Source organism: Homalodisca vitripennis, chromosome 3 (genome assembly GCF_021130785.1).
Source record: "Homalodisca vitripennis isolate AUS2020 chromosome 3, UT_GWSS_2.1, whole genome shotgun sequence".
NCBI lineage: Eukaryota > Metazoa > Arthropoda > Insecta > Hemiptera > Cicadellidae > Homalodisca > Homalodisca vitripennis.
The window spans coordinates 12,813,741-12,828,876 of record NC_060209.1 but is presented as its reverse complement, the minus strand read 5'-3'; the positions used below and the strand labels follow the sequence as shown (position 1 = coordinate 12,828,876).

At 32.9% G+C, this 15,136-nt stretch overlaps 1 protein-coding gene across 4 annotated transcripts in view; it reads right to left on the bottom strand.

The window, feature by feature from the left end:
• LOC124356582 (NF-kappa-B inhibitor cactus-like) overlaps window positions 1-15,136 on the bottom strand; it is a 55,093-nt gene that overhangs the window by 13,944 nt on the left and 26,013 nt on the right. For 2 of the 4 annotated variants that reach the window (XM_046807668.1, XM_046807667.1), the window contains exons 2-4: window positions 9,450-9,945; window positions 8,607-8,712; window positions 8,246-8,495 (exon numbers count right to left, since the gene is read on the bottom strand). In XM_046807668.1, coding sequence (XP_046663624.1) covers window positions 8,246-8,495; window positions 8,607-8,712; window positions 9,450-9,945 — 852 coding nt within the window. Of the gene's footprint in view, window positions 1-8,245; window positions 8,496-8,606; window positions 8,713-9,449; window positions 9,946-10,940; window positions 11,179-15,136 lie in introns of those variants that run through there. The other 2 variants (XM_046807669.1, XM_046807666.1) reach the window with 2 other exon arrangements.

Genomic DNA, 15,136 nt, shown 5'->3' with positions numbered 1-15,136 from the left:
CAATCCGTGTGAAGGATGGGTCTGTTGTGCTGTACGGTATCGGATAATCCGCGTGAAGGATGGGTCTATTGTGCTGTACGGTATCGGATAATCCGTGTGAAGGAAGGTAAATGTGCTATACGGTATAGGATAATCCGCATGAAGGAGAGGTCTACTGTGCTGTACGGTATCCGATAGTTCGCGTGAAGGATGGGTCTACTGTACTGTATCGGATAATCCGTGAGAGCGAATGGGTTTGCTGTGCTGTACGGAATAGGATAATCCACGTGAAGGATGGGCCTGATGTGCTGTACGGAATCGGATAATCCACGTGAAGGATGGGTCTGCTGTGCTGTACGGTATAGGATAATCCACGTGAAGGATGGGTCTGCTGTGCTGTACGGTATCGGATAATCCACGTGAAGGATGGGTCTACTGTACTGTATCGGATAATCCGTGAGAGCGAATGGGTTTGCTGTGCTGTACGGTATAGGATAATCCACGTGAAGGATGGGTCTGATGTGCTGTACGGAATAGGATAATCCACGTGAAGGATGGTCTGCTGTGCTGTACGGTATCGGATAATCCACATGAAGGATGGGTCTGATATGCTGTACGGTATAGCATAATCCACTTCCCTTTCTACTGTTGTCTATTTTGCTATATTCCGTAGTCTGCGTTAATGTTGTTGACAATAAATAGTATAAATATATAGATGACTCAACACAAGTCTATTTGGAAAAAATATATGTCAGCCGTATTAAATGTACGAAGATTCCGAAAAGTCTTTTGTGTGTCCTTTACGATTATTTTAATATATCCCTGATTCCACATATATTTACACTGAATAAGTTGTTTCAGTCTGAAATACGCGTTCATCCTTCGACATGTTCAGTCCGATCCCAGAAGATCTTGGATGTGGATAATGCGTGGATAAATACTCCACACCCGTTATACAGTGAAACAACATCCCGCAGCATAAAATACCGCTTTCTATTATTTTCGTCGGCTTTCCTCGTGTTATTCTATGAAGAACGAATTGTTGAGCGTTATTTGCCATAGAGAAACCCCTAATGAAAGTGAGGCCACCTCGGAGCCAGGCTTTCCCGGCATGCATCATTTCCCAGAAACAAATTTCACGTATATTCCCGGTGACGTGAGCCGGAAGTATGAAGAAACGTGTTTATACGAATGTGTACACACTCGTCGCATTACATACATGTTTTTGAGTTTGCAGACTAGAATGAAAAATAAATTGGACGTCCTTTTAATATGTACCGACGTATTACACGTATAATCGTTATTACGAAGTTTAGTTTACGCTACAATTACACTATTATTGTGCTTGTTCAAGTGCACTTTTTTCAACAACAGCAGTGATTCAACGCTACAAATTACACGAAGACGTTGTAACAACGTTTTTGCGGAAAACAAGTTCGTAATAAGTGGTTTCTAAACTGGTCTGAAACGGGAAAGAAACGATACAGTAGTGCTCTTCCTGGGCAGAGACTTTATGTCCCATTGAGGAACCCAGAATCTTGTACCTCAAGGCCTGTCGACCTCAACACAAGAATTTCTCATCGCTATTCAATTTTCCAATCGAATTGAATATTCGCTGAATGTCCAATCACAAGATATCGTGTACGTTGGTTTTAAACTCTCGTTACTCACAGTGCATTGTGGATAAACCAAACATTTCCTCAATTTCAATGCACACATCCAATCGCTATTTATAATTAGACGGTCGAGGCCACGCCTAAAAAGTGTAAGCCTCGACCGCCGTAATCGCCATATTAGGAAAGACCGGAGTAACTGAGACCATTGGTGAGATCAGATCGGCCAGACTCGCGCTGCAACGTCGTCATGGAATTCCCGAGCTCTGAACATGGAGGCTGATGTTCTTATCGTGATTCATCACGGTTCAGTGGATGTACTGGCCACATCAACCGAGCTACAAGCCGACTCACAAACCACAAATGTTATCCAAACGAGACTATTACAAACATACGATTCTGTGTAAAAAACATCAGTGGTGCTAGGAATGTAACCTGATGTACTCCTAGTTTAAAATTGCTTAAATGTTATTTAATTAAAAAGGAGTGGTTGCCACTGCTTAAATAAACCTTTCCTAGTAACAAATGAACATGTTTTTAATAAGTACACATTTTCTAAGTACAAATTACTATGGAAATCCTGAAATATGCAATGTTTCTCTACATTACTTAGGTTTGTAACATTTTTTGAATTAGTTAGTTTTTACAAGGAGATACGAACTCAATTGACTGAATATGACTTGAAAAATTTTAAAAAATTAAAAGTTTCTCATCAACAAGGCTACATATATATATTCCTTTAATGCATTCCTGTGATGATTCTGGAGGTAGAGAACTCCATAATTAATAGTATTGTGCCAAAAAAGCTGATTTAGGTGTAACTGTTTAAACTGTAACGGTTTTAATTGTAACTGTTTTAATAGTAACTGTTATAATTGTAACCTTTTAACAACTGTAATAATTGTATTTTAAACTTTCTCTATTTCCTGTGATATATTTTGTATTTTCTGTAGCCTAAGTTTGTTTTCAATATACGAACATGTAATTAAATCTTGATACTATTCTTGTATATGTGTGTATATGCTAAATGAATAAAGCTGTTTTGAATTGAATATAAAATTAATGGTTTTGAGAGGGGCAGTCTTTTTACATTATTTTCTATTTCTCTAAAGCGGAAAAGTTTAGTATATAGCTAATAACCTTGAATACAATCCAACCTCTCCTAGCTCACATAATTGTTAATCATAACCACAACCTCAATACTATGATAAACAGTTAAATATAAAACAACCAAAACCACAACTTTAGAGTGCATATTACTAATTGTAATAACTGAGCATTATATAAAATAATGTGTACACACCTTAATATATTACTTGGTAATAACAACTAAAATTATTTCAAATATTTCTTAAAATTTACATGGATTAATAAGGAACCTGTGTTTACTCTTTTTGATCCTCACACAAAACATTTCTAATCAATAACAAAATTATTTCTGCACACAATAATTAAATAGTAGGGACAAAAAGGAATAAACTTCAATTTATAGCTTTTCACGTTGTTCAGTAATGGCACCATTAATTAATAAATATTATTGCACTTTAAAATGATGCCCTGTATCTACTGTAAGGCTGGTGTTTATATAGATGAATCATATGTATTTACTAAATAAAGTATTATTTATTTTATTAAAAAAAAAAAAAACTAAAATAAAAACGTTACTACTGATGAGCTGTGGTCATCTATGATTATTGATTATACAATGTATAGATGTATTGGTATAGTGCGTACAATATTGACACAGATGGACTCAAGAAAAAAGTAAAGAATTAAGAACCGACCAAGGATGCACGCACACATCTCTATAACCTTGAACAGTGATCATGGATCCTGCAGTGACTCATGGGAATTCCGAGTAGTTTGCAACTGATTCCATCATTCAATGTTGTTCTTCTACGTTTTAACATTTTAGAAAAATTCCATCTTCGTAGCAAAAGTTTAAACCAAGACGGAACACGGAATCACGTAGATAAAAAAAAAGTTGAACATAATTTCTCCTGTTATATATCTTATGCAAGCACAATTGGCACAGTTCCAATTCCAAATCCTTGTAAATGTAAATGATGTTCAATTTTACAAGAAATTATTTTAGGCAATTATTATTAATTTATGGGTTTAAATTATACCCAAACCAAATAGTGTGTGTGGATGTGTATGATTCAAGAGGCTTACATATTTTTCAAATTATATTTTAAACCCTTTTTATTTTGTTTTAGGAAGATAATACTGTAGTTAAAACAGTTTTTTCATATATATATTATATATATATATATATATATATATATATATATATATAACTGAACTTTCATTGGTTGTATTTAGGTTTAAAGTTTTGTTAGGGTTAATTTTCTGTATCTCTTATAACGTTCTGAAGCAACAACATTTTTCAAAGCTGCTTAGAGCACATGCAGCTACAATCATATGATAAAAACATTAATGTCTGAATTACAATTATTTATTTTGACTTTAAAGGCAGTTTGAAAATAAATTTCAGAAACTCAGTAATTATCATTTTCATCCTTTTATTAGGCACTGCAGTAAAGTAAAGAATTAAGAACCGACCAAGGATGCACGCACACATCTCTATAACCTTGAACAGTGATCATGGATCCTGCAGTGACTCATGGGAATTCCGAGTAGTTTGCAACTGATTCCATCATTCAATGTTGTTCTTCTACGTTTTAACATTTTAGAAAAATTCCATCTTCGTAGCAAAAGTTTAAACCAAGACGGAACACGGAATCACGTAGATAAAAAAAAAGTTGAACATAATTTCTCCTGTTATATATCTTATGCAAGCACAATTGGCACAGTTCCAATTCCAAATCCTTGTAAATGTAAATGATGTTCAATGTTACAAGAAATTATTTTAGGCAATTATTATTAATTTATGGGTTTAAATTATACCCAAACCAAATAGTGTGTGTGGGATGTGTATGATTCAAGAGGCTTACATATTTTTCAAATTATATTTTAAACCCTTTTTATTTTGTTTTAGGAGATAATACTGTAGTTAAAACAGTTTTTTCATATATATTATATATATATATATATATATATATATATATATATATATATAACTGAACTTTCATTGGTTGTATTTAGGTTTAAAGTTTTGTTAGGGTTAATTTTCTGTATCTCTTATAACGTTCTGAAGCAACAACATTTTTCAAAGCTGCTTAGAGCACATGCAGCTACAATCATATGATAAAAACATTAATGTCTGAATTACAATTATTTATTTTGACTTTAAAGGCAGTTTGAAAATAAATTTCAGAAACTCAGTACCGTAATTATCATTTTCATCCTTTTATTAGGCACTGCATGCAAGCAAATTTCTTAATTTTCATAAAATGTAAACGACAAGAAACACAAAAATACATACGTTTTTCTTTTAATGAAGGACTTATGCTTTATAAAACGTTCAATCATTTCACGTTTAAAGAAAATTAGACTTTATTTAAAGTTACGATAAAATATTTTGTTCTAGGCTGTAACTGAACCATCCTAACAAAAACTCCATAGCCACTATACCTAGGAAACCAAATTTAAATATTGCCTGATTCGAATAAAAGTTCTCACTCTCATAACACGTGACTCGTGTACATTTGAAATCTATATCTATACTGATACAGTACAGATAAACATTTGTAATCAATAATGAAACTATTATTGTTACAATACATATAAAAATCTAATTATATGTACATTTGAGTAAACTTAATAGTTTTCTTTTTGTATCGTAATATGTTACTTTACTGGATTTTTATGTTGAACAGGTTTATAGAATTAAGTATATAATTTTTTATGCCAAAAAGTTATTTTTTGTCCTTTTTCAAATTTTTGTTATTTTTTATATATTGTCCACTAAGTAATTTTCACTCTTCATGTTCGTGTGATAACCGTGTAAACGAAGGCAAAAGCCTATTTGTGTATTGTATATTTCCATAGTACAATAAACACTAGAAATAAAACTGTATAATATTCCTGGACGGGTGACATGCAACTACATGCAGTAGGTATCTACACTAGGATGTACTTACATCTAGTAAAAGAGCTGTATAAGCTGTATTAAAGAGAGTATATATTAGTTTGATCGGGGAAACAAAGCAAAACCAACATTGGTGCCAGAGATATAATTCACTCGAACCACAAGTGATCATACACATGCACAGCCTAAGAAATTTTGTGTGAAGCCACATAACTGCTACTGTATAGTAAATGTTTATTATATAAAAAAATATAGCTCAGATTGAAACTGAGTAGTGACTTGATAAAGACAGGCAACATAGGGTTGTTGGTGAAGCTTGTGTATTCCCAATCTAACATGATGTTAAAAATGAGGATTATCCCATAGAGTATTCGCAATCCCGATCATTAGTCACGGCGAGGTAGAGGTGATTATCCTGCTACGTGATTGATTGAGCGAGATACGACAGCCAGGGGCGCCAATGTATTTCTAATAGCTTCCTGAGCACTAGTTATATAAGCATAACTGGTGAAGTCATGTGTTCACAATGCTGCTATAAAACTGATAAGATAGGTGATGGTATAGCGGCCATATTTCCAATGCTACGATCCACTGGGAAGACTATTTTCTCTATAAACCTAATAGGGCTAGTGTTTGAAGGCAGATATTCGTCATTAATTTATCAACATAACAATCTATCACGCCCAATATCTTTACAAGAAAATATCTCCCCAAAAATCATTCATAAGCTTCGTTAAAATGGCAAAATATTGCAACGATTGGAAAAAATAAGGATGACCTAATGACAACTGAACAGACCTGGGAGCTATTGGGGTTCCCCATAGAGCATTTTCCTGCAGCCAAGGTCAGAGGCTCTGCCACATCAAGTGGCAGAAACTGGCTCAGATAAGGTCAATGGGGGACCTTGGCATTTCCATCCACTACATCTCAGTCTCGAGCTGTTTGATGGTTATTGGTCTTTTTTGACTGTCCACTGCGGTTTTTCGACTCAATCAATGAAACAATATTAATTAACTCCGTATAAACTCTGAGCCATTTCATTACGGTTATAATTATCTGGGGTCACTTAATAAACTCAAAAAAATTAAAAAGAATTTTTATTCAGCATTAAGACTTTTAAATATTCTTTTAAAACTGCCAAAACTGTATTTGAAGGAAACCTCTAAAATCCTATTTTAATATTTCACTCCTACTTGAAGAAAAGGGATTAAACCGATCTCAACACAGGAACTGAATGGAATATTCAATCCTCTGTAGGTGAAGACCATTAATAGCTTTCCGCCTGCTTTTAAATCCACAGGGACACTTCTATAAACACTAATCATGACATTCATTCCGGCGTCATCAGCATCACAAAGGAGCCTATTCATTAGTACCTATGAATTAATGACCTACGCTACATTCAGAATTAAGGGGCCTTTCTGGGTTCACGATTAAAACCGTATCTACTATAGTGTTATTTTCCATAATTTTAACTTTATATTTATAATTCCTAATAATGACTTATCTGCCCAAATCAACACTGATTATTTTATCTGTTAAAAATAAAAATTATTGAGACAATTATTTGTATTTTTAAATTACTGTTTCCGATGAAATAACAGTGTTTAAACTCAATTTATCTATATCTAATACAGCACAGAACTAACAAAATGTCAAATTTTGTGTAGGTGTTGAACATAAGTAAAACCATTACTTGCAGAAAATTCTATAGGCCTAGTAAAGTTAATGCTAGAAGAATGGGTCTTAACTTGTTTTACTTTCAAATTACTCTTGGAGATTCTAATAATTACCAGTTACCACATAGTTGTTACCAGTAACCACATAGTTATCAGTTACCAAATAGTTAGCAGTCTTCACTGGTAGTCATAATAATTAACACTGGTAATCCACCAGTACTGGTGCCTTCATAAAAGTGGATGATAAATTAAAGCGCTAACAACACAAGGCCACACAATTGTAACTGGTTCAGAGTATACACTGGAAACAAGAGAATTATGAACAGATAAAATGATATTTTCAGTTTACTGGCGACTGTTGTGGAGTAAAAGTGTTATGAAGGGAATCAGGTTTGTCAGAAATGAATAGGCCTACTTTCTACTACATTTATGGTCCGAGAATTGCAGTGTTTAGGTCCATTCATTTTGCAGAAAATTTTTTTTCACTTTAACAGATTATTCAGAACTTAGCTGGAGTTACTATTGTCTGACTGTGCAACAATTTAATGGCACTTTAATCTACTTTGTCTTGTCAACTTTCCACTTTCCCACCGCTCAGAGAAAGCCAATAGTACTGACAAAATATCACTTTATTCTGATTTACTTAATCTTTTTGTTACATACTTTTATTCTTCCCTCTGACATTGCAAATAAATCTTCTGGACATAACCAGATGTAGATTTTGTGTAAACTTCTTTATACCTAGCTTATGCTGCACTTCACGTAAAAAAATTTACAATGACTAATAATTAAAACAATAGAATAAAACTGCCTATTTAAGTCACTTTGGAGTACTCTACAGTCAAAGGAAACATTTATACGTTAAAAGTGAGCTATAAGATTCAAGAGTGTGCAGACAGAGACCAACTATACTGCCTCACCTGAAAAAAAAAACAACCGAAAACATGCAACATGCAGACAACACTGAACTAAACGCCTACCTTCATAGTTGTGGACATTAGCGATTTCTCTGTGTACATGGAAAGGCGTGTACTGCAGATGAGCCTCGAGAATCTCAGGAGTGGTGATGGGATCTATGATGGCTCGAACACTGTTTAGGTCATCAGCTTGCACTGCCAGGTGGAGTGCAGTGTTTCCTTGTCGGTCAAGCTCAGCGGACGATGCTCCCGCACAAACTAACAGGCGCACCAGGCGTGGCTCCCTTGTCAACACTGCCAGGTGCAACGCCGTCTGTTCAAACAATTCAGCACTTCAGTTTGTGTTTTTCAATTATGGCAATAATTTCATGTCAATAATGTACCATATTACACATTTGTAAGACACTATTGCATATTATCTCACCTGACGATCTTCATTTTTGATGTTCAAGTATTTTGGATGGGGGACCATCCGTACGAGGGCGTAAACGGCCTCAATAAACTTGTGGATGATGGCAAGGTGCAGCTGTCTGTGGACACAACAAATAATTTTGAGTGAAGCTTCAACTAGGAGATAAAAGTAACAGGTGCTGTAAAACTACTTTTGTAAGTTTATGGCATATTACTTTATTAAATAAACAAAAAAACTTTATATTTCAACCTGCAAAACATTATATGGATAATAATATTGTAAATAGTTGTGATGCATCCAATAGGATGTCCTTTTTCATTAAACCACACAAAATAATCAATCTTTTAAATAATTTCTAATAGGCTATTTAAAATAAATTAACCTAAACAACTAGGGATTCATGTACTTTACATTGGTTCAAAACTTTAATGAAACATGTACATCTAACTATTAATACAAATTTAAGGCTATATATTAGTAATAAAAGTTTTAAAATTCTCAATTGGGTCAAATATTTAAAATCAAGTGACTTTAATTATAAATTTGTCTGCAAGTTTGTTCAGCTTCCTAGAATTTAACTTTGTGATGCCAAATTTCATGTTTTATTTCAACATTCATGTCGAACCAAATTATTTTTTCATTAAATATGTAGCTTAACCATGTAATATTTTAAATTCTAGACAATCATTAACTAAATCACTATGTACTCACAAGAATATATTAACTTAAAGGCCTTGTACTTAATGTTGCACTGATTCTGACAGGTGTGACAATTGAGTTAATGTAACCCTAGGCTATCATTAGCTTTCTTATTAGGCCTACAGCATTTTAATTTTATAATTTAGCTTTACTTACGTGTCTCCATCTTCATTTTGTTCAAAACGCTCTAACAGTGGTAGCTTGTGAACAGGGGTTTCCAGAGTTTTTTGACCACTTGTAAATTGTTCATTGATGTTGGTTGTAGGTCCCTTTGTTTTTGATGAGGGATCATTAAGATCATTGTAGGACTCGGCATCCTTAACACTTAATTCACTTAGATTCTGGCTCACACTGTTAACGTCAATCCCACTGTCTAACCTCATGTAGCTTGCCTTATCACCCAACACTTTTTCAGAGGAATATGTAAAATCACTGGATTTCGACACTGGTGACTCTGGTGTATTTAGAATCTCTTCTGAATGTATGTTCGATCCAGACCAAACACCGGAATCCGAAAGTCTTGAGTCATATACACACTTTTCACTTGATTTTAAGTTGAACGAACTGGTTGGCTGCTTAAACCTATCTGAAGCTTCTGCCTGTGCGTCATGTGGTTGTACACTGTACCCTTGACCAGAGCTGGAGGTACAGCCTGAAAACAAATACGGATTTATTATTTTCACACAAAAATAACTTACATGTTCACTTATATAACTTACAGAGGCTGGCTATTATACTAAATTTAAGCACTTGGTTTAATTTTACTTAAAACTTTTTTGTGTAGGAATTTAAAAATAATTATGAATCAGTTATAATTTGTGTCTAGTGACACCAACATTAACTAAAATGATAGTCAAAGTCAATCACTGTGTAATGTATATTACCATAAAGATAGGCTAATAGGAATATAAAGAGTATTATTATTATATGCTACTAGAATAACAGCTGTAAAAATACGAGGTTCTACTAGGCTTTGCAAATATTTATCTGACATTACCCTTCACTATTATGTTACCCCCAGACTGAAATAACATCATTAGCCTATGTCCCAAAATGTAAAATGATCTTATTTTAATATTTTATTTGTTAATTTTAATTAGCAGAGAAAACTACGAACTACTGCAATTAGCCTAATTAAGACAAAAACACAATGGGGGTTTCTTCCAAATCTAGTCTTGTAAATATGAGCACCTTAATCATGTTAAACTAAAAAAAATCACAAGAATTAGGCCTACTAATTTTTTTCTGTGGCATGTAACCTCTAAACACAAACAACATATAATCAATTATAGAATCTTTTTAAATATTTCAACCCTTGATATTATTATGAAACAAAATTAAGAGCTGTTGAGCTTGGCAAATAAACCAGATGGCTTACATACCAATTCGATTTGAAAACTGACTACCATAAAATGACCCATTTTGCAGGTTATAAATATAAGTACATGTTATGAAACTGAGTCAGATCTAGAATATCCCCAAAAATGATTTGTAAAATCGTATGGCAAAATAGAACAAGAATAAAGCCATGAAAGTAGTTATGTAGCAGTAACAGCCTTGGAAAGCTATGTGCAAAATGGGGAATTCCAGTGTTGGCAGGTAGGAAACCCACTTAAAATGAACGAGTTCAGATTTTGAAAATCTTACCAAACGAAATGTCTTCCTTTCTGCTCATCTTTTTTTCACTTAACTGCAAACTGAGATAAAACACAACTATGATCTAATGAGAAACTATAACGAACATGATCGCACACACAATATCAACATGCGACAACACAACCGACAACACCGAATGAGGACTCAACACTGACTGAACTAAATGCGATTGCCGCTGTGGTAGACCGTGGCGCTGATGTAGCTTGAGCTTCTGATCAGAATGGCATTGGTGAAACGGAATGGGAAGTCTAGTCTGGTTGTGTTGTGGCGCATGCGCACTGCGCACCAAGGCAGAGGATTGAGAGGAATTCCCAACATTGATGGCCCTATTAGGACTGTGTTTACTTTCTATTGTTTACCAAGGGAAATACCGTTATTTCGGGGGTTTATCGTTTTTTTTTGTGAGAAAGTTCCATCGATCCATACTCCTATACTAACGTAGGTATCCCGTGATTTTTTTACTTCTGATCAGAAATAAACATTTGTGTGCCTAAGATTTACAAGCTCCTAAGTATGTAAAACTATGAATAAGAATAAGCCACAATAACAAATTTTCTCTGTTAAAGTTTACATTTTTATTAGCATTTCGCATTTCTGAATTAATTTAGTTCAATAAAGTGTCCATATCAATGCATTAAGATACGAAAAGGTTAGGTCAAACTGCTCTTAAAGCTAATAATTTCGATCAATATTTTGGTAGATAGGTATTACGTTTAAAAGCCCGCTTCTTTTGGTTACGCGACTTATAAAAAAGAAAGGCTGTGAATTATAAAGCTGACGTATGCTATAAACTATCAGTAACAATTTTCAGTGGAACATTTTCAAGCAAATTTCACTTTTACTTACAAAATTATTTGATGAACAAGAAAAATAAATAGGTGATAAATGTAACTTTTTTCCGTGTTCTACTTTTCATACATTACATATAGTAATAATTCCACCATAACAGATAGGAATAACATTAGATCCTCTATTACAAGATAATGCACAACGGAACCTTTAATTTTGACTCTAACGACCAATTAATTAATTGATTAATTTCCTTCTTTCTGTGAAAGACTAGAAATTAAGACCTAGTTAGCTTTAGGCCTAAGCTGTGTTAAGTGCATGTTCATTGTATTATATGTTGTATTTATTGAATTTCTACTGTTATTTGTTAAATATTATATATTATATTTTAATTTATTAGCACTATTTATTTATGTTCGCTCTTATCAATCTTATACTTTCGTTAGCTAGTTGATTGCTTGTTTCTGTTGCACAAAAAGTGTTTATAAATGTATTTTCCTTTACGTAATTATTTATTATTCTACATTTGTTGATATCTACCTATGCTTTAGTTGTTTCTTTATTGTTTTTTATGTAAAGTACAATTTATTTAAATCAATTTTCTGAGTTGTTTCCATACTTGAGTAATTATTGTTGTTTGTTAATCTTTATTTTTATTTTTTGTTATGTTTTGGATATTTATAACTTGTTATATCTTTGGATACTTATTATTTATTATCAAATTTTTGTATACCTATTTTGTTACTTTAAGTAGATTTTTCATCTGATTGTATTAATTTTATTTTCCGCTGTATTCTACCATTTATGCTTGTCTTTGTAAATTGGCTGCTGCCGTTGGAAATAAAAAAATAAATAAAATTTAAAAAAATAAAAATAAATAAAGCATTTATAAAGACCATCGAAGCGGTAGACCGTATCTCAGACTTTTATTAGTGGATGGGAAATCCACAAAGTTGTTACTGTATACTACCAACATTAATGAATGTACCAGTTTAAGTTATTATTTAATTTTCAAAACAAGTAACCTAGTTCACCTTTTTTCTATTTAACTGTGGTTACGAGAAAGTACACAGTGTAAGTACATCGCAATGCTCTGAACAATGAATGTATAATTAGAAAACACAACAAATTATGTATCTACTGTAAGAGGTTGTATTTGAGGTATCGACTGTAAATACCTATCAATTTTTAAAATATATTTAAAACTATTATGATGCAATCGCAGTGTTACTGTACACGTATCCAATGAATTATATAACATCCTACAATGAGGCATAGATAGGACGTTACATTATTGAACATTAAATTGTTACATAGGGTTTTGAACTATCTGTGATTAATACCGGTACTACATCAATTATTTTACAACTAGCGACCCGATTCGGCTTCGCACGGGTCAATTAGAGTTTTTATTCTTTTAATATTTCTATATTAAATCATAAATGATTAATGATTTTTATCTTTATGATTCTGATATTTATCAGAATTTCCCCCCGAAAAACTCAAAATAATATAATGTACTAAATTGGATAGTAATAACCAACCGCCTTACTAATCAAATGATATCATGAAATTAGATAAATTTACAATAATTTATCTAACATTAGACTATTTTTATTACTAATAACTGCAAAATATCTTTATACACAATATTTACAGTAGGTTTTTCGTTGGATAACACTAATAGGTTATTCTTGGAAGCTACCCGTGAAAGGGCAACATATACGAGTAGATGTCCATGTGAAAAACATCAAGCGTTTAAATCTAATCCTGCAACATTGAATATTTGACTCTGTCACTCATTAATGGTCATTAGAAATTAAAATTTCACAGGAAATTGCTGCCGCTTAAATTGGAAAGGCAAGTCTGTACGGATTAAAGGAATCCGAGGAATCAAAACAACTTCTCCACTTCCACATCCAGTCAGTATTGTGCATTCTATTATGTAGGTTTTTAAAGATTTTAAGTGTACCATTGCTTAATTTATGCGGAGGTATTTCAGAGGGCTGTAAGGAATTCAAAAATTCTGTAGGAAAATGAACTGCCTCATCAAGATCTAGTTCAGTGTCTACAGAGTAATTTGAGATTCAATTTTAGAAACAATCAATGTATTTGCTTTGCCTAATCGTTCGTTTGTTCGTGATAGAATTGCTCTCTCCCTATACCAAGCTATAGTCTTACAAAATTATGCAATTTTTAATTACCACATAAATACTACTATACCTACTAAAACAACCCTAGTAAGAATTAAATTGCTGCAAAATAAAATGTTATTTTTTACTATGTTATAGTAACAAAATAACAAAATTTGAGGATCTAACGGAATACTAAGGTAGAAACTCTAGTAATCAGTTTTATTTAACTTTAGTTAAAGATTAGTTAATCTTGGATTGCATTATTATGCTTCGCAAAGAATTGGTAGGCTAATGCCCGCTCGACCAATCAGAGAACAGGCGCCGTTCTTGGGTCATAAGTCGCGCAACCAAAACACGCAGGCTTTTAAACGTAATACCTATCTACCAAAATATTGATCGAAATTATTTGCTTAAAGAGTTCGACCTAATCTTTACGTATCTTAATGCATTGATATGGATACTTTATTGAACTAAATAGTTTCGGAAATGTTACTAAAAATGTAAACTTTAAAAAAAAAATGTATTGTTATTGTGGGTTATTTTTTGGAGATAGATATACATGCCACCGAGGACTTTTTTGCAGGTCTTTTTGAAATAAAGAATTCCGTAGTAAATTATTTTGTTGTAAGTCGTAATGCTTAGTCAGTACTAACAATGTAAACTACTAAAAATATTAATTTTCACATTATACAAACTTTTCTCTGATTTCCATGTTTAAAATATTGATGTATCATGCCTAGGAACGTACCCTAGTTCATAACGAAGCCGACAATGAAAACCGTATCAAAGATTGGATTTTGACAGACCAACACAAACAGCGACTTTAATTTATACCATGTTTTGTTACAGTAAAAACTTTTATTATAAAAACATTAAAAATGAAAATCCATTCTTAGGCCCAATGTCTTCAAAATCTCAAACTTCTGACAAATTAACTTCTATTTGCATATTGAAAACCCTTATTACAAGATTATCGGTAAATTTGATTCACCCTGACGACTGAATTTAGAGCATTAACAGTGGTACGGACAAATTTTAGCCCAAAACATTCAAACTTATTAAACGCTAATGTTGACATTTTGGACTTCATATAACGTCACAAAACTAAGTGAATACTATAATATTAAACATATCAACGTGAAATTAATTTAGTTAGGAAGCTGATCAAACTGGTTCCCTTCTTCTCTACTCAGTACTCTCGTTGTTGAAAAAAAATATTTATGCGAAACCAATTAACTGTGGTACCAACTAAAATTGAAAATA